The sequence below is a fragment of the Carya illinoinensis genome, chromosome 10 (genome assembly GCF_018687715.1).
Source record: "Carya illinoinensis cultivar Pawnee chromosome 10, C.illinoinensisPawnee_v1, whole genome shotgun sequence".
Classification (NCBI taxonomy): domain Eukaryota; kingdom Viridiplantae; phylum Streptophyta; class Magnoliopsida; order Fagales; family Juglandaceae; genus Carya; species Carya illinoinensis.
In genome coordinates, this window is record NC_056761.1 from 35,275,267 (window position 1) to 35,301,444 (window position 26,178).

General features: G+C 34.5%; 2 protein-coding genes and 1 long non-coding RNA gene across 4 annotated transcripts; 2 read left to right on the top strand and 1 right to left on the bottom strand.

Moving 5' to 3' along the window:
* The first annotated feature begins 1,780 nt into the window (after nucleotides 1-1,780).
* Nucleotides 1,781-5,360, top strand: LOC122279656 (receptor-like cytoplasmic kinase 176). 2 transcript variants are annotated; one of them, XM_043090411.1, is made up of 7 exons: nucleotides 1,781-1,990; nucleotides 2,080-2,341; nucleotides 2,865-3,190; nucleotides 3,547-3,682; nucleotides 3,793-3,935; nucleotides 4,032-4,155; nucleotides 4,621-5,360. In XM_043090411.1, exons 2-7 carry the CDS (start codon nucleotides 2,290-2,292, stop codon nucleotides 5,073-5,075), a joined length of 1,236 nt encoding a protein of 411 aa, XP_042946345.1. In that variant the 5' UTR covers nucleotides 1,781-1,990; nucleotides 2,080-2,289; the 3' UTR covers nucleotides 5,076-5,360. The 2 variants fall into 2 exon arrangements, with proteins under 2 accessions (XP_042946345.1, XP_042946344.1); XM_043090410.1 differs by having other exon boundaries at nucleotides 2,090-2,341.
* Nucleotides 5,361-6,531: 1,171 nt separating this feature from the next.
* On the top strand, nucleotides 6,532-8,397 carry LOC122279657. The gene is made up of 2 exons (XR_006229648.1): nucleotides 6,532-6,839; nucleotides 8,053-8,397. It is a non-coding gene; the product is annotated as an uncharacterized LOC122279657 (long non-coding RNA).
* A 6,732-nt stretch (nucleotides 8,398-15,129) lies between these two features.
* On the bottom strand, nucleotides 15,130-17,293 carry LOC122280039 (expansin-A4-like). Its single transcript, XM_043090993.1, has 3 exons — nucleotides 17,054-17,293; nucleotides 16,392-16,710; nucleotides 15,130-15,773 (listed from the first exon to the last, which is right to left on the bottom strand). Exons 1-3 carry the CDS (start codon nucleotides 17,199-17,201, stop codon nucleotides 15,464-15,466), a joined length of 777 nt encoding a protein of 258 aa, XP_042946927.1. The 5' UTR covers nucleotides 17,202-17,293; the 3' UTR covers nucleotides 15,130-15,463.
* Between the last annotated feature and the right edge of the window lie 8,885 nt (nucleotides 17,294-26,178).

The following is a 26,178-nucleotide window of genomic DNA, read 5'->3' on the forward strand; positions in this document are numbered from 1 at the left end:
GTGTCTAATTATTCATGAGTGTTGCCCAGATGACTAACACAAGAGGGGGGGTGAATTGAGTTGTATTAAAAAAAAATAACAATTATAAATCAAATATATAATATAAAATATAAACAAAATATGAAATAACAATAAATATAAGGAGTAAGGGTAAGAGAGAAGCAAACTCAGTATGTTAACGAGGTTCGGCCCCACTGCCTACGTCCTCGCCTCAAGCTACCCCTTGAGGATTCCCAAATTCACTATTCAACCTCCTTCAGGTGGAGATAGAAACCTATTACACCTTTGAACAACACCGCTACAAAGGATCCGTGTAGAACACCATCTACACTTGCAATCACCTTACACGTGGTGATTCAACTATTCCCTGTGTAGAATACTTTCTACACACACAAGGGTTATACACACCCTTTTTCTGATACAAAAGCTGATAGTGGGTAGGTTATCAGAAAACACTCCTCAACGAGTGAAATAAGAACAATACAGCGCAAGCTATATCTCTCAAAATGAACAAGGATTAAGGCTCAATGTTTAGAGAAGAGAGAATGAAAGCTTTGAATGAATGTTGTATGCTCTTGGTGTTGTGAATGTGAAGCTCTCAAATGATCTATTTATAGGCATATGAGACTTCATATTCAAATTTAAAAAGATTCACATGTCAAAGACAACATCATTCACTTTTTCAAAAAATTCAAATAAAAGGTTCTTCTTTTTCAATTGTCAAAGACAACATCATTCACTTTTTCAAAGAATTCAAATAAAAGGTTCTTCTTTCTCAATTGTCAAAGACAACATCATTCACTTTTTCAAAAAAATCAAACCTAATATTTTACTTTTGGCATATGACAAAATGAGCACACTTTCATTTTCAAAAAATTCAAACCTAATCTTTTACTTTTTGTATAAGTCTAAAAAAGCATCAATCACTTTTGAAAATATTCAAATAAAACATGCACATGTGAAAGATGACAATCAATCATCTTTAATATTTTCAAAGTTCAACCCTTTAATCAAGGCATGCACATGCAAAAGATGACAATCAATCATCTTTCAAAATTTTCAAATTTAATTTTCAAAAATATTCATGCACATGTGGAAAATGTATTTTAATGCTTTATGATAAAATATTAATTTTGAGCATTAATCCTAATTTCGAATTTTGAAGAGATTTACAACATTACTCTATAATTTTAATGTGAACTTGTTCCCTTCTTGCTCATGCTTGTTTCCTTGATGTGCTTGACTCCATTATGTAGACAACTTGAGCTTGAGACTTCTTTATTCTTTGAATTCATTTGTTATCATCAAAATCCATGTGTAGATTTATAATCACATGAAACTTGAAATCTTGAGTTCAACAATGAGAATCCAATGGCCTATAATCGCCGACAACCACCACCTCCAACTCGAAGGCATGCATGTTCATGAATCATCCCTCTGTAAAATCTTTATTTAAAAAAGAAAAAAAGAAAAGGCATTTCCGGACGGCTCTCTCTAACGTTGCCGGAGCATTGAAATGGACAACGACAAAAGTAATAAAATATTTATAATAATTAAATTAGGCGAATGATACTTCCTTATTATCCACAAAACCAATTAGGCAGCTCCCGACAAGACTGTAGAGGAGTCAAATTATGGCTCCGGAGAGTATAATCAGCCAAACATTTTTAGACTAAAATGTTTTATCGGCAAATGTCTGTTGTTTGCTTGTTAATGCGAAAAAAGACAAAAAGAAGGCTCCAAAGGAAGGCAACCGCCTACCTCTCTCCCTAACCATTAGTCTAGTCCGCTAAGGTCTAATACGTCCACCCACGAAACTCTCAAATCGCAGAGGCGGCCTTTTCTTTCACGCTTTTTGCCAGCTTCTCCCCTCTTTCATCCATCGAAAAAAAAAATAAAAAGGAAAACCGAAAAGTGACCCAGAGCAAAAAGTTGCACCAAAATCCATTTGGAGTCAGTGCCCAATCACGACGATCTGTCGAAGTAGAAAGTGGGTGATCTTTTTCGTGTTTCATTAGCATTCTATCTTATTTTTCTTCATTATTTTTCCCATTTTTCTACCTTTACCGAGTCTTTCAGACTAAATCAGGTTGTTGGGAAAGTTGATACAATCGTCAGGCACCGAGAGAGACAAAAAAAAAAAAAAAGGAAGAAACTTTGTTTGGCTGAAGATCTGTTTTTCTTGAAATTCACAAGTTGGGCGTTGATCAGGTTCTCTCTGTATTTTAAGTATCCCATCTTATCTTAAACTCGAGATCTTGGTAAGAGTTTTGAGCGGTTCTGTTTCGGATGGGGGCTTGCTGGAGCAATGGGATTAAGGCCGTGACTCCTTCTTATACAGGTTCCTTGTTTTGATTTTTTTTTTCGTTATAGAGTTGTTTTCAACTGCTTTTCGGTGCCTGATTGAGCTTTTTTTTTAACTTAAAATGTGAAGTTTCATATCTTGATTACCTGTACCTTGCCAGCTTAGCTGCCTTGAATCAAGATGTAAATTAAAGTTTGTTTTACTCTTTGTGCGTTAGAGTTTAACTTCGTTACCCGTACGTCGAGGGCTCGTTTAAATTGTTTAGAAAAATTGCTCCGCTTTTGTTAACTGATTCCAATATGGATCTACTTTATGAATAAATAATTTCCGTGAGAGAGATTCCCTTAGGATATTGTTTGAAATCGCTGAATACACTGGTTAATTTCCTCTTGGTATGCTTTTTGCACAACTGGGTTCCATAGATCTCCAGAGGATTATTCTAACATTGTTGTACTATCTTTAGGGGGCGCTTAGCTAGATGGTGGAAATTTTGTCTGTTTGGTAGCCTGAAAACTTCCTAGTGAATCCTCGTTAACATATCTCGCTGACTTTTTTGTAGGGTTCAATTCAAAAACCGTGAGCAGAGATGGGAATGATATGTGTAGTTCCAGTGGCAAGTTCTCGTCAGCTTCCATGCCCATGACTCCTAGGAGTGAGGATGAGATCTTGCAGGCCAGCAACATAAAGAATTTCGGCTTCAGTGAACTCAAAATGGCCACAAGGAACTTCCGCCCTGATAGTGTATTAGGAGAGGGTGGGTTCGGTTCAGTTTTCAAGGGTTGGATTGATGAGCACTCGCTTGCAGCTACCAAGCCTGGGACTGGCCTAGTGATCGCTGTGAAGAGGCTCAACCAAGAAGGGCTCCAGGGTCACAGGGAATGGCTGGTCCGTATCAGTTCCCTAAATGGTTCTTCATTTTTATTTTTATTTTTATTTTTCCGTCTCTGCATTTCCTTGATCCGGGAAATTGAATTTTATCACTGTAGTCCAGATATTAAGTTTTATCAGAGGAACTTTGTTACAGAGGATGATGCTTTGTGAAGTGAGCATGCCATTGCCCATGATAGCCTTTTTATAATTGATTAGTGCAAGCAGCCAATTCAATTGACATGGGATTTTTTCCCTACGTTTTGTGGGTGCTTATTAGATTGGCAAGATTGCAACCTGCCAAATGCTATAACATTTAGACAATTCATAATGACCGTATTGGTTTATTTTATATTGTGTTTTTGGACCTACAGGCAGAGATAAACTATCTTGGACAGTTGCATCATCCTAATCTTGTGAAGTTGATTGGTTACTGCTTAGAGGATGAGCATCGGCTTCTGGTATATGAGTTCATGCCTAAGGGCAGCATGGAAAATCATCTATTTCGAAGTGAGATTTTTATTTCCTCTTCAATGCTCAACCTTGAAAAACATTGTGATTATTTTCTTTCTTAAACACATGCTTATTGTTATTGTGACATTGGATTATTGTTGAAGCAGGGGGTTCTCATTTCCAGCCACTTTCGTGGAATGTTCGAATGAAAGTGGCTCTTGGTGCTGCAAAGGGACTTGCTTTTCTTCACAATGCTGAATCACAAGTTATATATCGTGATTTTAAGACTTCTAACATCCTGCTTGATTCGGTATGTAGTTTGGCTCGCATGCTTGATCACACTGCTTATTTTAGGATCCAATCACTCATTTTCTATCATTCTGCCTTTGTTGCCTTGAATTCACAGAATTACAATGCAAAACTTTCTGATTTTGGGCTGGCTAGGGATGGGCCATCTGGAGATAAAAGCCATGTCTCTACTAGGGTTTTGGGAACCTATGGATATGCTGCTCCGGAATATCTTGCCACAGGTACCTGTTCGATTTTTATGCTTCTTCAATAAATCACTGATCCATGTGAACTCTACTCCGCATACTTTCACATATTAGTTGATGGATTGGCTTCATTAAATATATGTTTTACATGTCAGTCCCTCCCTTGAAAACCTGAATTTCTTTGTGAACATTAATGGAAGTCTACATTCTCAGGGTATCCTTGGAAAGCTTTCTTGAGAATTGTATCAGTGAATTTGTATTTGGAAATGATTGAACCTACTTACAGGCCATTATCCCTCTCAAATGTTTTGTTGTGATGATCTCTCCCAAAGCACTCTGGCTTGGAGGGATGAAAATTAGAATTTGCATATTTTAACATTCTGAATTAGCTTGGTCGGGTTCGAAACTTTACTGGGCTGCAATGCTCTGCTATATTGAAAGGTACAAAGCAGAAAAGATGTATTTTGGATTCTGATCATTAATTGCATTTTTATTGTGTAGGTCATCTGACTGCCAAAAGTGACGTATATAGCTTCGGAGTTGTACTTCTAGAACTGCTATCCGGGCGTCGATGTATAGACAAGAACCGTCCATCTGGACAACATAACCTAGTGGACTGGGCAAAACCCTACTTAAACAGTAAACGTAGGATTTACCATGTTCTGGATAACCGTCTTCAGGGCCAGTACTCACTGGATCGAGCCCAAAAGGTAGCTACCCTTGCACTCCAATGCCTTGCTGTGGAACCCAAGAACAGGCCAAACATGAATGATGTGGTAGCAGCATTGGAGGGGCTGCAGGAGACACCAAGAAGCAAGCACAAAGAGCACAAAGAGCAACATGGAAATGTTCATAAACATTCCAATGGAGTTCCTCAGTCATCCAGAAGTCCCGTGGAGGTGGCTTCGAAATTCAGCATGTACCCAAGGCCTTCTGCCTCTCTGGCTTATGCTTAAAAGGAAGGAAAAATTTTCTGTGCAGCAGATATATCTTCTCTGTTTTGAAGGATTCTTGGCAGAAATGAAAGAGTTTCAGGTTTTCGGGCATGCACTATATACCGGTGTTTCTTAAAAGTAGTGTACAGTTTTTGTTCAGTTTTTTTCTCAAATGTACTTCAGTCAAGCTTTGAAATGTTTTCTACTATGGAGTTGAAAGAACGTGTTTATGATGATTGAAAATTTGAAACCAGGGTTGAGGTATAATTAAGTAAATTTGAGTCATTATATTTTGGTTGGATTGAAGTGATCATTTTTGTCAGTCATGATATTTTTAACACACTTGTAACAACCTGACTGGTATTTGATACTGTTGGGGTTTTGCTCATTCGGCTTTAGTCCCACATTCGTGGGAAATAAAGGAGCAAGACCCAATGGCTATAAAAGGAGGATTATTTGAGGTGTTCCCACAATTAGTCGGGACTTTGTTCTTAGAATCTCAGTGCCAATAAAAATATAAAAATAAAACCAATCTTACCAAGCGTGTTACATGTGTCACAAGTAGAATTTTTGTTAATCATATAGAGATATAGACATCAATCCTCATCTTATAACAACACGTGATGCATGATCAGCATTTTAATCTATCTATGTTCTGAATTTGATTTATCTAGCTTGATCTTGAACTAAAAATACGAATTTGGGTCTAAAGTGTGAGCTTGGACTGAGAAATGATTTTGGGCAATATTTGTGGTTTTGGGATCATCCCAGTACAGAAGCCGGGACCTAGGTAGGGGGAAGCAAAGCCTTCCAAGGATGTGATTGTGGAGAACAATAATAATAGATTGAAAATTTAAGAATTTTTTCTGCTTCACCAACAATATCTTATATCTCCCCCAAATAAAAAGAAACACTTCAATACCCCAAAAGATTTGTTCCAGGCTTCGCCCGTACATGGAAGTTTAGGCTATGTTTCATTACTGAGATGATGTGAAATAACCTCATATTACTTCACTATTATTCATAAACTATTCACTATTTTTTAATTATTATTCGTTACTTTTTTATAACTATTCACATATCATCTAAAATTCTCAGAACGCATCCTTACCCTCTAGGAGGCTAATTATCTATATATGTTTATTATTTTCTTATTCAAGAACTTGAAGGAGGAAGGAAGATCTCCATCAAAACAACAGAGTTGAATGTCCCTTTCTCGATCATAAAAAAGCAATAATGTCCATTTTTGTGGTATGCCCAGCCTGGCCCTTTGTTTCATCCGAAAGTTTTCTTCCAAGTTCCAATTTCTTCCTGACAAGGATTTTCCAGCTTTGGGCTAGAAAGATATATAAGAGAATTGCATTGGTTTAGCTAAATGGAAATATTACCATCCATTTACAATTCTTAATAATATAATATTTTTTTTAATATTTAAAATTAAAATAAAAGTCAAATTAAAATTTCAAAATTTATACTATTTTAATCTATTTCCTACTCTGCTGCTGCCGGATGCTTTTGACAAATCTTCTCTCTGCAATGATGTAATTTGCTTCCTCGTGTCAGACTGCCTCTACTGCACAGAATGAAATTTCATTTTGAAAATCAAGTCTCCCACAGTTTGCTTTCATTTTCGCTGGTCTCTCCAACGAACCTCTCACTAACGCAGGCTGAGAACGAACCTCCCAGCATCTTCGAAGGGTGACCAAACCTCTTCCAACATCGTCGAAGGGCCTACGAACCAAACCCAGCGTCGTCGAAGGGCAAAGTCAATGGCACCCTTTGAAGGTGAGATAAACAACATACTCATTCCCAAACTATTGCTATTCTTGTTGTATATTGAGCTCATTATTGGCATTGGTATTTGGTTTTTATGTGAAGCTTTTGAGAGCTTTAAAATGAATCTTAAGCCAGATTTTGGAGTATCTTGAAATCTCAAGGCCGAGCTTGTATGTATAACTGGATGTTGTCTTTGAGGCATTAAGGTGCACGATTTTGGATAAGAATTGAGGCCTAAAGAATTAATTGGTGCTTGCAGTTAATTTGTGGAATTGGGATGGGGTATGGCTGTTCCAAGCTCTCGCGTGCTGTTGGGATGGGTTGTTAATTTTAAATGTTTTTCTAAGATTTGATTTAGCTTTGGCCATTGTCCATCCTTTTTTCATGAGCTTTTTTGCATTTTTAATAAGCTGCATGCAGCTTGATTGGAGAATTGCAAATTCAGCACAAAAAGTAAGAAACAAATAGAAATAAAAGGGAAAAAAATATATAATTTTCAGGTTTTGCAACTAATGCTTTATTTGTAAGACATTTCCCTATATCCCTTTTGGATTCTGAATTTCATTTTACTTCATTTTAGAAAGTTACTTTCTTTTTTTAAGCTAGGATACGAACCTTTGGAAATCTTTCTCCAACAAGCTAGTTCTTAAGCCAGTTTTCAAGTCAATCCCCACATTGAGTATGAGTATGAATTATATAGGATCATGTTAGAGTTACGGACGCTCGTGTACACGGAGGACGTAGATGCTAGTTTAAGATATTTTTCATTCTATGTATTAGGTGGTGCTGAGTTATTGAATACCATGCTTTACAATTTAAAGTGTTTCACATTGCTTGAGTGTTAGTTTGAGCATGTGTATATATTATATAAGCTTTTGGACATCATCCTCTTAACCAGTTTTCAAGTTAACTTTGTTTTTCCTAATCCACAGCTAGTAACTTAAGGGCAAATTTAAATGACAAATATTCTGTTGGGGGCATGTTTAGTTTTTCACTCTCCCAAAAATTCAATACAAAACATATTTTGGACTAAATAGTATTTAAAATTTTATCAGTTCTTTTATAAAATCCAATATAAAAACAAATGTTAAGAAATTCTCAAAAATTGTGAAACTAAATAGGCCCTTGACAATAGATAAAGTAACCCATAATGTAAACAACACGATTCATTCCCTATGTACATAGTATAGAGCTAATTAGCATAGTCTATTAATGATTGTAGGTCAATAATGGAGATAGAAGGAAGACGACATCAAGTACAAATTCAGAATGAAGCACACAAAATAAAGTCCAAACCATCTTTGATATTTTGCTGGTTTTTTGTCAAAAATATTGTATATGATGTTGGACTTTGATTACTGGTGGCTATCCGCTATATGGCATTGTTATCCAATTTCCTTATTGATGCCTGTATGGCCTTGTTTTTTTAGCTTGATGTGTGTCTCACACACAAAAGTAGTATTTATTCTCTTGTTCTTTTTTTTTTTTCCATGACAATTTCTCTTTGACGCCAAATTCAAGATGTATGGAATTTGACAAAAATGAGATGAGGATTCTGCTTCTTTTATGTGGAAGGATGGAAACAAGTATTAATTCCAATTTTCTGAAATATTTATATGAACAACAATAAATATTATTTTGACTTGTTCCAAACCCACTTAGAAAGCATAATTTTGAGTTATCCGACCTTGACAATTTTGCTTTTTATTGGCAATATTCCATATTAAGAAAAACTATTATAGATTGTTTACAATATATTGGAGGACTAATGAAATGATGGCACAACTAGCTTTATCATTCAGTGTGCTTGGGAAAGCATTTGCTAGCGTGGTTTTGGTAGAACATACATAACTATGACTCGTACGCTAAATTAATAGTAGTGTCGTTAAGCTATATATTATTGTTTGTAATAAATAGTCTTCCAGGCAATCTTAGGTATCTTGGGAAGATAAAATACCCAAAAATCTATTGCATTTTGTAAGTAATCATTCTAGAAGTTTGTTGCTCCTTTTGTATTGTTCAAAAACGTTAATTGACTATGTATTATATATAACGTATTGTCTTCTCCTTTCTTTTACTTTAGCTATATAATTTTGTTTTGGAATGACTGTCTTCTTTAAGTAAAAGAAAAAAGAGTAAGAACTTGAAAAGTGAAAATCCAACAACAAAATGAATGTACAGCTCATCTGAACTATGATGAGAAACTCTCTTCCAAAGCTAGCAACAACACGGTATAACCCAACCTTTCACATGAGTATATGGTTACTTTATTTTACAGCATCTTGAAATTGAGCACAAAAATCAATTGTTGAGAATGAATACAAGGCAGAGCACAAATAACCATCTTCCAGCTTGAGCACAAAACTGCCACATCGCAAACAATAAAACTAGCATTACCAAAATCAGCAAAATGAACATAAAAAACTAAAGCCTGCACCTAGACCACATCTTAAATATATCGACCTTCCATCTTAAACAGCTAGGCTATTTTAATTTAATAACTTCCTTGCAAAACGGCCCTAAAGAATGGAACTACAGTCCTAAACTTGCAATATATTATTACACTAATGATTGTGCTATTTTAAGTAAAATTTAATTTTAGTATAATTAATATAATATAAGTACGAATGTCGACATTTAAATCTTCATCGTCCAAGAGCTGCAAAGACGATTGTACCTATCAAGGTAAGATAAGATAACCAAAATTAATATTCTCAGATAATTAATATCCTCAAACAAAACAAATTAACAATACTACCACAGTCGATTGAGCAGTAGAGGCTATAGGAAAATCACGCTCCGGCAAACAAGGTGAGTTAACATCTGTGACAGTGATTGTGACTAGGCGTGGCCTATTCTTCTTTTAGAAATTTCAAGACAATACACTTAATGCCAAATAGGTTACAAAATATAATTAGAAACACAAAATGCAAAAACTACCTAACTTACCTGAGCCCTTTGAGTTTTTCTTGCTTTCAAGCGATTCATCGCTTTCTCAGTTGATGATTGTTTCATTTTAGAAACTGGCCTACCTTTACTACGAGCAGCAACTGGACTTTTTAATTTGTTAGATCTCTTTGTCACACTCAATAGAACGATTATCACACACAGGCTAAATCTCAACCCATTCCAGCTTCAACTTACTTAATTGAGTCAGTAACTTTGCACAACCATCATCTGAGGTGCCTACAATTGAAGAAATCTCGTAAAAAGCATTGTTTAGTTTATTCATTCGATGTGCATTTGGACTATAACTCATATCATCGTGGCTACTTTGAACAAGTGTATAATCTCGTTTTAGGTCATTCCTCCACCTATTAAGTATGTGTTTTACAAGCAACTCTTCCTTATCATGGAGTGTTAATACACGAATGGCATGTTTACACAAAATGCCCTTAAAAGCAACATGGGCAGTTTGCTTCGCACTCTTTCTCATTAAACTCAACAACATATTTTGTACTTTTTCTAAATCCATCCATAACTTGGACCTGATCAGCCACATGATATATAAAAATCCCTCCTTCACTCTGAACCATTGATGCGCAGCAATAAATCAAGCGTCTTAACTCTTCTTGAACTTCTTTAAATTTTACATTCATATAATTTGTTTGGAATTGTCTCTCAATGCCATAAAAAGTTATGCATGGAATTTGCATGTGGAATGAACTTAAGTCAGCTGTAAGCTCATTTTCAATTTTGCATCTAAGTGCACCATCATATTGATATACAAACTGCTTTAACGTTGTCTTTGAATTTACGTAATCATCAAAAAATGCATTTATACCCTCGCTTCACTGAGTAGATGACATTCCTGCTCAAAATTCATTTCTAACGTACGCTGACACCCATAGATGACACTCAGAATATAACCATTCAAGCCATGAATGATTATGCAAATTAAAATTGTCAAGAAGTTGCAGCCAACACTTGTCGAATTCATTATGACTCAACATGTCATAAACACACCTGTGTGAACAATCCAACGATCAATGGGTCAATTACCCACAATATGCTACAACAAAATATCATAGTATTCTAGAAATAATCGAGGAAAACAAATACCTATGCAGCTGACTTTTGATGTCATCGTCTTGACTGTACGCTCCAAATTTTTCGAAAACTTTTTTCATTATATGCCACAAGCAAAATCGATATCGAGATTTTAGAAACACTCTTGCAATTGCATTTTGCATAAGCTTATCTTGGTCTGTTATTATGGCTTGTGGTGCTCAGTCATTCATTCACTTAAGCCATGACTCAAATAACCATACAAACGTGTCCGTATCCTCCCCAAAAATCAAGTCACATCCAAATAAAATCGATTGACCATGATGATTAACTCCCACAAAAGGAGCAAATGGCATTTTGTATGAATTGTTCAAGTACGTCGTGTCGAAAGTTATAACATCACCAAACGATTCATACATAGCTCTACTACGGGCATCCTCTCAAAACACATTCCTCAATCTGCTTTTATCATCAACGTTTATGATATAATAAAAACCATCATTTTGCGCCTACATAGGGGTGAAGTAGTTTTGTATTGCTTCGGCGCCTCCTAACCAAGCCGAAGTAATCTAACCTCACGTATGTAATTTCGCACATCTCTCTTTCCAAACGTGAGATTCTCATATCCTCCTGCCTCAGCGACACAAGAATTGTAGTTCTTGCTCAATTGAATGCTAGTCATATCATTATATTCTAGTTTTCTTTTACTTGACTCATCTAACCTTTATGATATTTAATATATTTTGCTTTTCCAGGACTAAGAGCATGATATGCTCAAGGACAACATGGGTTAAACAAAACTCTCCCTCGGAACCTAATATAGCATTGATCTTTGTCTTGCATCTATTATGTTCCATTGGCCCCTATTTAAGAATATTTGATGTTTTGCTAACATACATGTCTTGACGGACACAAGCAAGTGTGAAATACCTTATTTTTCCATCGGCTCCAATTTTAGAATTTCGTTTTGTCATTCCAAACCCAACTTGTTTTGCATACCTCGTGTAGTATGCCCTTACTTCCTCGATTGATTAAAATGACATTCCCTCCTATGGCTCTTCAACAACATCCTCGTCTCCAATATTTGAGTACATCCCTAAATAGACATAACATAAGAAATAAAGACATACATACATACACACAGCAAAAATACACACATCATGCATCCAATGCATTTTTGTATATATCACCATTAAACTTCAAAGCAGGCAAATTTGAATACCATTGTGAATTTATCATTTCCATTTATTTTAGTTTAACTTTAATTATGGGTCGAAACCACGTCAAACCACAACTAGCAAGCATTTATAATGTCCCAAATTTTATAATAAAATCCCTTGTATGATAGCATATCCAAATCTTGGATATGATAGCTTTTTTATTTTTTATTTTGTTGAAAACTTCCAAATATAGTGTATATTTTTTATTCATCATCAAATTTTACTTTTGGAATTAAAACTATTAAAGAAGTTATGCAAACAAAAGTAAGCAAAAATGGTTGCCCTGCCCCAATCATGGCATAATTCCAGACAATCAAATCCAACCAAAAATGAAAATTACAAGAAGTTAACTTCACTTGTATTGGGCCATCTTCCGGCTGATTTGGGCCCTAAGGGAGGGGTCAAACCCCACACAACCTAAGGAAGAATGTAAATCCCATCTCAAAATTTATTTCAAATCTTTTTAACCTACGCAAACACATTGTTGCTATGAAAGGTTGTCACATTAGTTTACATAAAAGATATTGGCAGTTTAACTCTTTTTATGAGTAATGTAAATCTAATCATAAATAGTGTGTCAAACTTGTAAGGAGCAGGCTACTCTGCTGCCTAAACAGTACTGCTCAATTTGACTACTAGTCACTTTTTAACTTTGATTTATTTTTATTTTCACATTTTTAATATATTTAAATATTTTTTTTAAAAAATACATCAATACACTTAATAATCACTTTCTTAATTATTAAATAAAAAAAATTACAAAGCAGTCACGTAGCGTTCAAAGTTTGTGGGCATAGTAGTTTTTTTCAAATTATAAATAGCATAACTTTTTTGTTTTTCTGTAAACAGGTTTTGAGTTTATTTTATTCTTAGTAGAAGAACGATTAAAAGAAAATAAATCTTTTCATTTTTCTTATTCACTTCTACATAGAAAGATAAAAGCAAAGAGTTATCAATTGTTTGGATAAAAATACATGTTGTTTGGATCAACTAAGAAACCATGCATCTTGTCTAGTTGAAGTGATTGGGAAAAATCTCAAAATACATTTATCTAAATTATTTTATAAGTTTTGAAAAACAAAATCCAATACGAAAACATATATAAAAATAAAAAACCTCAACATTTTCATCAACGTGAATTTTCGAAAGCGGCAAAAGAGGCAGAAAGTAGCCAAAAAGCATAGGAGCTGCACATGCTGTTCAGAAGAGCCGCCGATAAGTTGGCGGGAGAGTATAAATGGAAGCTTTGTACAGGGAGCACCTACTGCTAAACTCTACTGTTAGGTCTTATTTTCCCCCTTATCTCCCTCTATCTTTGCAAAACAATATCTTTTATTGCCCAAAGATAAATACTATATACTATGCTTTCATTTGTTTTGTTTATCTTTTAAAATTTTTGTTCATCTTTTTTAATTGTAATTGAACCTTTTAAAGTTTGTAACTGTAAAATTGATGAAAATGATTTTTCCCATATTTTGATAAATAATCTTTAAATAGGTTGATGTAGTAAATCAAACAGAAAAAATTAAAGAGTAAAAATAGAAACTTCTCTTTAAATTATCCGATGCGTATTTGTGAAAAACTCTTTATAGAGGGTCTATGCATTTCGAGATTAGTCACAACTTAATTTGAAAAAATTGATAGATCATAATATCGAAACGTTAAGGCTGCATTTAAATATTGAGTTAAATTGAAATAAGTTAAGTTCTTTATAAATGATAATAAGTTCGGATAGTAGAGTGAGTTTTGTGATATTCACTGAAAATAAGTTTATATATATTTAGACGTTAAAATGAGTTTAAATTTATTTATAAAAAATTAAAAAATTGTACGAGTCTCATCAATGATCAGGAAGTTATTATAATGATTAAATAATTAATTTATTGAATATTTTACTAATAATTAACATAAATCAAATATAAATTCCCTCAATACATATAAGAAATAACTTCCCACTACTTTTTGTATGCTGATGTTTTCTTACTAGAAATTTATAAAAAATCATTTAAAATAATTATCAATAAAAAAAATAATACCATGCCAACATTTTATTCCATTATTTGTGTACATATTATTTAATAAGTGCTACAAAATATTTGTGGGAGAAAAATAAAAAAAATTCAACCACCTGCGCAGTATAGTTAATTTAACTCAACGCTTTTAATAATAAATAAAAACTATCATGACACAAAATCCTCCGATACAAAATAATAATAATAATAATAAATAAATAAAATACATTCCTACATTTTTAATGCCCAGATTTTTTAATTTCAATTTCTGATAAATAGTAACAGCAGTGTTACACGTAAATTTTTAAAAACTAATATTCGATGTTGTACTTTAATTTTAATTACAATGCAACAATATGTGCATTTGAAATAAAAAATAATATTTTTATATTAAATATTGATATATATAAGAAAAATTTAGTTATAAGTATAATTATATATTAATATGTACATTAATATAATGTAATTAGTTAAAAAATAAATTTTATTAAAAATAATAATAATATTTAAATTTTAAATAAATAAATACTTAATACATAATTTTATTTATTCGTAATAAAACTCTTAAAAATTTATCCGTTTTGTCTGTTGGGGTCATCATCATCGCCTTTGTGCAAGTTGACATGTAAGAAACAAAAGATTGTTCACTGGCATATCTAGATATTGAGTTATCAACCGCCTTGAGCTGGACGGTGGAAGGGACCCATCAACATGGCCAGTTTTGGACTCATGGGACGGGTTTTCACATGGCTGGCATATCAGAGCTGAGCTTGCAGTCACAAATGGGCATCTCTCCCATTAATATGCATACCAAAAGTATCCGTCCACATGACACATTTCTCTCTCCGATATGTCTATCAATTAAATGAAAATCATCTCACTTTTTCTTTTTTCTTTTGTTTCTTTTTACCAGAGAAGCCAAATTTAATATTTCAACATTAATAGCAAGTTTGGCTGTCACAATCACAGCATTTCATACATTTGGGGTCGGTCGTCTATCTATATTGCTGTTTCTTGGTTAAATCCTCTCACCCAAACAAACATTTCCTTGACCCATAATTTCCGAACAACCCAAAACATTATCTATTTAATGCAAACAACAGGCATTCACACTTATACATATATTAATTGCAGTAACGTAAATATATAGAGAGCTGCGGGCAGCATGCTTTCTTGTTGCAGCCACTTCGGCCCCTACGCTTTTACCCTTTCCTGACTTTTCAAATTCATCCGGCGCCCACTATTACAGATACAACTTTAAAGACTAAAGTATCCCCAACCCATCACTTCAAATTCTCGGGAAAATAAAGGAAAATCGAAGCTGGGAAAGCAAGCTAAAATGAGCGGGAACCCCAAAAAAAAGGAAAAAAAGACTCGTGATCGATCAGAGAGTTCAGACACGGAAATTCTTTCCGGTGAAGGTCTGACCGAACTGCCAATGAGAGGGTGCCACGTTCCATGAGGTGGATGTACGGCGATCACCGCCCGTGACCCTGATGGAAAGAGCCTGGCCAACGAGAACGGCGTTGGACTGCCAGTTCTGACCCCAGTTGCGGCTCATGCTCATCCACCCAGTGCTCGATCCTTTAATGCTCACCCGCACGATGTCTCCTGCACCCGCAACGTTGGTAACCAAAACCAGATTAAAGAAACGGAAGCCGTTGATCGTGAATCTGATGCCTCCTTGCTTTCTGCATGGAACCCTGCACAAAAATATTAAATTCTATTAAAATTTTGCGCGGTTAAAAACCCTAGGTGGGTTTGACTGGGGGACCCCAGCAAACGCTCGAGACAACGTGAACTATGTCGAGGATTTTCTGACACTGATAGCACGGACTACTTATCCTCATTTTCCGGGAAAATTTAGCGACGTAGAGCTGAAAACATTTTCAACTCACATAGTCTCTTGTTTGCTTCTCGAGAAAAGCAAACGGAAAGGAAATTACAATGAAACCAGAATTCAAAATTCTCCGTCGTTTGGTTCCGAGGAAATTAGAAAAGCCGGGTTCCTATTCAGATTGTTAAAGCAGCAAATCTTTTTCACAACTTTTAAATTCAACCTAGAGTAAACTAAACGGTTGGCTCACGGCCGAAGGATTTCAATCTCTTTTTGTTTCCTGCGTTTTCTCCCCGAACAAACAGAATAGAGCTAACTTACCCAAAAACACAAAAACATAACAGAGCCCTAAAAAAACGTAATTAATGAAACAATAGGGACCTCTTAAGTAAAAAGGAAAATAGAAAATCGAACCAAGTGAAAATAAAGCAGACCTATAAAGCGTCAAGGCATGGTAAAGAAAAATAAGGCAGGGTGCACTCACCGGCGGAAAGTGACGGGTACGATTCCAGCGCGGTACTCGGCGATCTTAAGGAACATGGGCATGGCGAGGTCAAAGTGGGGCCTGGGAGGGTTGCACCAGCCGCCATTGTCGTTGGGGAGAGCATAGTTCGGGGGGCAGAAGTTGGTGGCGGTGATGAAAATGGAGGGATTCCCAGGGTTACACCACCTGGGGTCGTCGGCGCACTTGATCTCGAAGCAAGCACCACAGCTCAGCCCATTATTGAAAAGTGCTGTGCTCAGTGCGGCCGTGTTCACTCCGTAGCCTTGGCTGTAGAGATTGCCATATCCACAGGCACCACCTGCAAACATTGAAACCAGAAACAGTCTATTCAGTTGGAATCGCAAGAATACAAGTGCGATTTATGCAATGAACCAAAAATGAAGAAAATGATCTGGGTTTTGGCCTTTAGGGGGGTAAAAAGTAGCGGTTAGAACAGAGATATATTTGGGCTTCTCAGAAAAGGGAGATTATAAGTCGAATGATCTGATATTTTGATGGAAAATGCAGAGGTATTTCTGGGATCTTCACGTTCAGCGCTCTAAGGTTGGTGAAGTCGGGAATGCTTTTGGGTATACGTGACTACACATGAGCAGCAGAACCTGTATATAAGAGAGTTTCAGAGTTTAAACATTAAGGAGTACCCATAGTTCCAGAGGCGTCGCTGCCACCGTAGAAAGTGGCGTGGGCACTCTCCCACGGCCCTCCGGTGTAAGGCCCTGGGATTCTAGCTTTAGCAGCGGTAAAAAGCAAGAGAAGGGAGGCAATGCGGAGCACACACACTGCAGCCATGGTGTGTTTGTAGTGCGAATGTGTATGTGTGTGAAGAGGGGAGAGATGATTGGGTAAGGATGATGGGGGTGGGACGAATGGAAATCGGGAAGAACGTGGGGGTACTTATTGACGAGTGGCCAACAGGGATGGGGGTAGTCCGTAGAATCACAGTATAATGGGGATGCAAATTCGGAAATACCAGCGATATTTTTATCGTTAAATTATTTATTTTTATTTTTAGAAATCTCATTATGCTCATTAATTTTTTTATTTATTTTAATAATAATTACAATCTTGTTGAATTTGTGAAGCCGGTTTGTTGCTGTGGCGGTCCGATTTGGTAACCCATCCACCAAAGTTTCGTCACAATTTTTTGGTTAAGCTTTCAATGAGACTTGGGTCGATAGGCAGAGTTTACTCAAGCAAATAATTCAAAAATTGTGAACTTAGAGTTTCAACCGTGTGATACTACAAGTATGTAATTAATAAATAGTATAGCAATCCTGAACAGTAAAATTTCATTCTAAAGTATATGTTAGCATTCTTCAGTATAGTAAAATTCTCAACAATTTTATATATGTAACAGCGTTAATGAATCACATTAATTTTGTATCTTGTGATTGGTTATTATTATTTTCTTTTACTTTTCTGTCGTCGTTTTCATATCAAATCTATCATAAGATTAAAAAACAAACCATGTTATCTATATTGAGAAGGCAAAATGATGTGGAAGGGCACATTCAAGGGGTCTAGTGGTCCCCTTTGAAAATATTTAATAACTTTTTAAAATTCATTCTTTTAATTATTATTTATTATTATTTGATGTTAAATAAAAATAATAATAATAATTATGAGTAACATTTTATGTATAACTCTTAAAAAGTATTTGAGGAGAAAAAAAAAAAAAAAAGGAAAAAGTGTAGAAACTTTTATTCAACACAAGATGTATTTTGTGCAAAAAAACAAAAAAAATGTCAAATGGGTCAGCCTTCAAATTGATGAGCATGAGGTAGAATCCATGTGCACCACACATGGGGGGAAGTTCGTGTTGATTTTGGCTGTTCATAAACACGCAACTTGATTTCAGATTCGGAAAGATTGCACCAATCTGGTAAGTAGACAAGCCAGCTAGTTTGAATCAAGAATACACCCCACCTAAGTTATTCTTTCGTGTAACTTGAAAAGCATCTTTTTTGGCAACAACAAAAATAAATAAATAAAATAATTGATGGGTGTTGGATGACTTATAAAGAATAAAAAAAGAACTGTGAGAGACATAAAAATATTATATAAAATAAATTTATAAATTAATATGATTTCATAGAATCTGTTAAATTTATTTTATAATAAAAATAATTTTACAATATGATGTATCATATCAAAATACGTTGCACATGAATGGAGCAACAAATATAATTTAATTACTTTTTCCTACTCCAAAGGTGAAGCCAGGAAGAAGCCACGTAATTGAGTTGAAGAAGAAGAAAGGACGGAGAAGCAACGCAATTGAGGTGGAAGAAGAAGAAAAGAAGAGAGATGGATCATTAAAATGGTTATATGGAAATTGAATGCTTCACCGCATCAAACCTTTTTCCTCCCCAACTTGTTCAACTTTGGGATTAAATTCAAGTTTCAACCACTCCATAGACTGCCTAAGTAGATCATCCATTAATGTTGCTGATTCCTTCAACTATTAAGGGTATAGATTCATTCTTTTATCTCCTTCTTCTTAGGTATAAGATCCAAATATCATCATCTTTCAAATTACTTTTGCTTGAATCCCAAGCAGTGTCATTACAATTTGCTTTAAGTTTATTGTCATTACAATTTAACCTCATTTTTTTCTTTTCTCTCAAAGAATAATGAAACTTCTTTTTAAGTGAAATTTAGTAGCTCAGAATTCAAATTGTATATTGTAAAGCTTTCAGATGGGTACTAAACCTAAGTTGAATAGTGAAAATATACACATCTCATACTGTCGACATGACAAAAAGAAACTTGTAAAAAAATAAAATTTTAACATCTTATATGTCAAAAACATCAAGATGTATCATTTATGATTGCTTGTAATTAGAATTCTTCGTAATATTGTTGCAGTACTGTTTGGTCATTAGAATTTTTTATTTTAAACACAAAAATTTCATCTGATTATTATAACTTTTTCAAATTCTCATACAGATATAATAAATAATTCAACTTTTTTTTAATTTTTTTAAATTTTAAAATAATAATAATATTAAAATATAATATTTTAATATTTAATTTTAAAATTTAAAATTTTCATTTAAAAATTTTTAATGGTCAAGCAGAAACAAATATACTTAAAAGGGAGGAAAATAAGGAAGGTTATGCCCGTTAGGTAGAGGCTGGAAGATGACAATAAAACAAATGTAGTGTTTGTCCGTAGAGAATAGGGAGCGAAGCCCCCTGGTAAATGGCTCCTTAACTTTAGGTGGGACTCATCTCGAGCCTAGCGCTGTGTTTGTGTACCTACACACAGTTTACGAAGACAGAGATTGGGAAAAGTATAGTTACAAGCATAATTATGTATTAATTTATATATTAATGTGATATAATTGGTCAAAAAGTAAATTTTATTAAAAATAGTATTAATTTAAATTTTAATTATGAATAAATCAGTATTAATATATAGATTAATACGTGACTGTGTTTATATATAACAAAATTCAAGATTGGGAGGGGTGAGGGTATAGAGCCGTTCCCCACCGCTCTCTGTCCACCCATTCCAACTAACTAGGCAGGGCCATCCAAAATCAGCCCCAAAAAGGTAAAAAGGACAAAACTCCGGCTTTAACCCGCCCTCTCAAGATCGGAGCTCAATATTGGGACTTTTACATTTACATAAAGAGATGAAATGGTCCAAACAAAAACAAACACCATTCACTTCACTTTCAAAGATCAGTCATTAGACCCTACAATATGAATCTACTAAATGACGTATATTTTACAAACTCCTATTTCTTTAACCATTTTCATGCTTAACCCCCAACTTATCTATGAATTAAGATTTTCTACAATTCTCAAGCTCAAATATTTTTTTGTAGTTCAAAGAGAGATAGACACAACTTATGAACTTACATACTTTGAATGTTATTTTCAAAGGATAAATTATAATAAATATTTACAGATATCGTTCAAGCCCTGCGTTGTTCCATTTTCATCCTATTATATATAAATAAAAAAAATTCCATTTTTAAGGGTCTTTTATAGGATAAATTCTATAAAAGTTCACATTGCCCCTAAAAAAAAAAAATTATTCTATAGTTTTGCCCCTCCAGAATGAAATTCTTGGTTTCACCCCCTAAATTCACCAAAGCATTATAAAAAGTAGTATGGCATATATATGGTAATCCATCTCACATCCACATGCAAACTTTGTTGCGGCAAGGTCTTGTTTAGATAGTGAATTGAGATAGGATATGATGAATTAACGTGAAAATTAAAAATAAAAAAATTAAATATATTTTATATAAAAATTTTAAAAAATTATCATAATAAAATGATATAAGTAAAACGAAACAATTTCACAATAGAATAGACTCAACCCTAAACCCTAAATAAAAGGTGAAATGAAGATATGGTCTCGCATTTATTTATGAAAAGTAGGGTAATAATCGTCCTTCGCTGTACCAAAAAACTGCAATGTGAGCTGTCATTTCTTTATTATTTTAAAAGAGGCAATTATATCGTTTTTTAAAATATACAGAGTATTTATGTCAATTATATTATTTTTTTGGTGTGCGAGATTTGTGTATTTAAAATTGCATTTAATATTATTTATTAATTAAAATTTAAAAGATTACAGATAACGTCACTTTACTATAAGGGTATGCATGTACCCTAAAATTTGAAGAAGGCAAAAGTTAATAAAGGAAGAAAGTATGCATGTACCCTAAAATGGAAAAATATATGAAAATGTAGGGCCTTTATACCCTAAAAGAGGAAAAATATATGAAAATAATAGTAACAGTGACATGATTATTATTCCGATCTACGAATTAGGGTTTGTGCTTATCCATGGTGTCACATCACCGAAACACCAAGTCCAGTGAATTCTCTTGAATTGCCATTAAAAGGCTCAACTCGGCATGGATCCCCTGCCCCCACCATTTTCTCCTCCATTATTAATTAAGCTTTTCCACTTCCCCTCAAAATTATTTTAGAGCAAGTCTCCAAAAAGTGAAAAAGTAAAATGACTGAGACTTTATCATATTAGTATTTATCATTCGTACATATGTTTAATGGTAAATACTGAAAATGATAAATATTGTTAGTGTTGATACTAGCCCTGCATAAATGGCTTAGGCTTGACCCGCCTGAATAACCCGATCCACTTATCAAATATGGGTTCCTCAAGTCAACAATTACATATCAGGTTGAGTTAGATGCAACCCATCGAATTTGTGTAAACCGATATTTTCTCTACCTCATCTTCTCCCAGTGCGAAACCCTAGCCATTGTCACCGTTCTTCATTGCATTCTTCCTCATAGTTCCACTCTTTTAGCCTTTTTTCCTACAAGAGAAAAAACCCTAATATATATATCTCTCTCTCTATGATCGTTGCTCCAAGATCATGTTCATTCTCCTTGTTCAGACTCTCTTGATTTTCTCTGAATTTGAAGACAACAATGACTCAATTTGAAGATATGAAGATTTGGAGATTTGAAAATTTGAAAACTATCATTTGGTAGCAAGAATGATGGAAGTGGGATTTGAAGAACCAACGACAATGGAAGTGGGATCTAACATCCCATTAAGTACATCAATGATTAGTGCAAATATGTTTTTTTGACAAAGCATAAGCTTTTCTCAAGGTTTCTTTTTTCTTTCTTTAAACAATAAAGTTGTGTTTAATTTATGAACTAAAAACTCGTTGTCTGGTTCGCTCACTTACTCTCTCTATCTCTTGCATTGCGTTACTTCACTTCTTCAATATTACGCCTATTTGGAGACTACAATAGGAAAATATGCCGCCTAAGATGAAGAAGCATTCCAAGGCAATGTCGAGACTATCAAAAACTGATGACTACTCCGCATCTCCTTCGACACCCTCATCGTCGCCTTCTATAGATCTTGGAACTAGTCAGGAGGACATTTTCTGCTCTCTTAAATAGGCTTCGGCCAAATTTCTTGCTCTCATTAATAAATTTGTTATCATTAGTAAAGTTGCCAATGTTGTGCGTGAGTTAGAAGGTTGTAAAATTTGGCTCTCTGAGAGTTGGTGTTAGTGGTGGGGGGTGTTACTGCTTAGAAAGGAAAAAGGAAAGTAGTGAAACTATAAAATGCAGTGTTCGGTTCTGGAAGCTTGTGGCTAGGGTTGAGCACCGACAGAGTCGGAGTCGGTATCTGGGTCATCCGACTCCGACTCCGACTTTTGTCGGAGGCCGAGTCCGACGTCCGACTCCGGCTCCGAAGGCTATATGCTCCGCTCCGGCTCCGGCTCTGACTTGTCGGAGCGGAGTCGGGACGGAGTCGGTGAGACCGTAGGAGGGCAGTGGCCTGTGGGCACCGTGCGATCACTGCGATGAACCAAATTTGCGACGGCGTGGGGACTCGGGCCGACGGTCGTCGGAGGCTGGGGCTGCGCGGCTGTGCCGTTTCGTGGGGGCTGAGTGCCGCACTGCAGTTTGCCGAGTGCCGAATGGCCAGAGACTAGAGAGAGAGAAAGAGAGAGAGAGAGAGAGGCACCTCGGTTACAACTCAAAAATGGGATTTACGGGTTCACGGAGGGACGACGGAGGAGCTCCGGCACTCAAATGAGAGCTTGAGATGACTCAGATGCGAGGAAGAAAAGTGATGAGAGGAAACGGCAGAGGAAGGAAAGTGATAAGTGACAGCGAGGGGGGGGAGAACCCTAATGGGTTGCACAGAAACGGCGCCGTTTTTGGGGGGGGGAAGTGAAATGTTTATTATAAACAGTTTATAACTGTTGCACCCAAACGGCGCCGTTTGTTGGGGGGGTGGGGGAAGTGAAAACCCATTAATAATAGTATAACTATATATATATTATATAAATATAGTTAATTAGTAAGTTAATATATAACTATATATATTATAGTATATAAGTATAACTATATATATTATATAAATATAGTTAATTAGTAAGTTAATATATAACTATATATATTATATTATATAAGTACTCCTCCAATATATTATATAAATATAGTTAATTAGTAAGTTAATATATAACTATATATATTATATTATATAAGTACTCCTCCAATATATTATATAAATATAGTTAATTAGTAAGTTAATATATAACTATTTATATTATAGTATATAAGTACTCCTCCAATATATTATATAAATATAATTAATTAGTAAGTTAATATATAACTATATATATTATATTATATAAGTATAACTATATATACATTATATAAGTATAGTTAATTAGTAAGTTAATATATAACTATATATATATTATATTAACAGATAATAGAATAAATAATAATAATAAACAAATAAATGAAGTGCAGGAAATAAAGGCATGAATAAAAGTAAAGATCAAAATAAGATAAACTCAACTTTATTGAAAACATAATATTTACAAGGAGATTAATTCTCAAAAGTTTGAAAGGCAGGAGACATGGAAAGGAGTTTACAAGAGAGAAGTTTTGAGAGTGACGAAAGAAAGGGACTAGGATTGGCTTCAGATGAGAATTTTTGAATGCCTTTCCTCACTTACAAACTGCCTATTTATAGACTCCAAAACAGTACCTTACAATAATATTACTGACATGTACAGTGACTCATACACAGTAAATAGGCGGCTACATTTGTGACTCATTCACAGTAAATAGGCGGCTACATTTATTAAACATGGGTGGCTAAACAGTAACTAGACATCTGGATGATTCTTGACTGACGGGCATCTTGAACAGTGACGATCATCTTAAACAGTGTTCTGATAATGGAAGAAAAGGACGATAATCTTTTGGAATTACATAATCTGAGGGTCATAATTCGCCAGTTCCAATTCATACGGATCTTGAGAATCCATCATCTGTGAGGGATAATATGGTGAGTTGTCATGAGAATGAGAGGCCTGTTGGGATGGAGAGGCCTGCTGTAGTGGCGATGATGCTGTCTGCTGTGCTGGAGATAATCTGACTTGATGGTTTTCTTCTTCATCACTGTCTGATACTTGTGACATTGCTTCTGCTAATTTTTTCAAGTCTTTTTTATTGGTAATTGTTGCTAATTGAGCTTGGAATCTGCTTCTCTGAACAAGAACCTCAGGAGCCTTGGTAATTTTTGAGAACATTTTTACAACATGATCATAATTATACTTTTCCCACCATTTTACAGAGACTTGGCGGGCCAAGAACATACTATTTTTTAGAGAAGGATGAGCAATAATCCTTTTATTGCAGCTTGTATTTTTGAGAGAAGGCCAAGAACATACTTTTCCCACCATCTTCTATTGCAGCTTGCCTACTTCTATATACGTGATATCTTTCCATCATTGAGCAATAATCTAGTTTCATTAATAATTGTTTTTCTTTAAGATGTTTTATCCTTTCTTGTAAATTTTTTAATTTAAGTCTCAAATTATATTCTAAACAATTTAATTCATAGCGATCATGGAAACCAATATTATGTGCGTAATAATTCATTATGAAATTAAACATAAACAGAATAAAACAACAATAATATAGTAACTTATATAGTAACTTATAGTAAATTAGTAATGTAAATTAACTATATAAGGTATGGTAACTTATATAGTAACTATATTAACTTATAGTAACTTATAGTAAATTAGTAATGTAAATTAACTATATAAGGTATAGTAATTAGTAACTTATAGTATAACTAATAACTATATTAACTTATAGTAACTTACTAACTTATAGTAAATTAGTAATGTAAATTAACTTATAGTAACTATATTAACTTATGTTATTTATTATAATGTTTATAGATTATTATTTATTAGATGTTAATATATTGATAACAAATATTTTTATAAAATATGCACAATATCGGAGTCGGAGTCGGAGTAGAAGTCGGAGTCGGAGTCGGATTGGAAGTCGGAGTCGGAGTCGGAGTCGGATTGTAAGTCGGAGTCGGTGTCGGATCGGATCGGAGTCGGGACACCTCTACCTCCGACTCCGACTCCGACTTCCAGGGGGAAAAAAACTCCGACTTGTCGGAGTCGGAGTCGGATTTTCGGATTTCTGCTCAGCCCTACTTGTGGCCCAAATTGCAATATGCTGGGTCGGGTCGGGTCGGGTCATTTTCGTCTTAGTGGGTTTCCATGTCAAATCTGGTTAGCCCCAAATGTGACTTTGGTGTATTGGGTTGCAAGCCTAATTGATACAAAGCTGCAAATAATCTAATCTTAACAAGATTGTTGTTAATATTATCTTATTCTAGAAGTAGTTAGCAAGAATAATACTACATATAGTCATGAAGTGTGTAATTATTATGCAGTCGTTTTAAAAAATAGTAAGGTCCACTATTAAAACATTAATTTTTTTTTTTCATGTGAATCTTGGATTTATTTACTTTTTTCAAAGTGATTGTACAGCATTTGCGTACTCACGACTACCACTATCATTTCCGTATTCATTGTCTCTTATATATATATATACATATATTCATTTTTGTCTAATTTATTTATTCTTGATCATCCTTTCTATGACCCGACCTTTCCACATTTTTAACCGTAAAATCCTTACACCGTCGCAATAATACTATATATAGTGACATGATTGTGTTTATGTATAGAGAATAATAACCCTTCGATCCGTCTACTCTCTCAATCTTTTGTATTTATAATATAGATAAAATTTTTTAAAAATTATTAAATATTTTCACGTAGAAATATATATAAGTGGGATATATAACGATATCGAGAGTACGACCCCGCAGCTTCTACATTATTATTTTTTCTTCTCTTTCTATTCTTTATTATAAATTTTTGATTAATGCTACATATAGTCGTGGAATATGCAAACG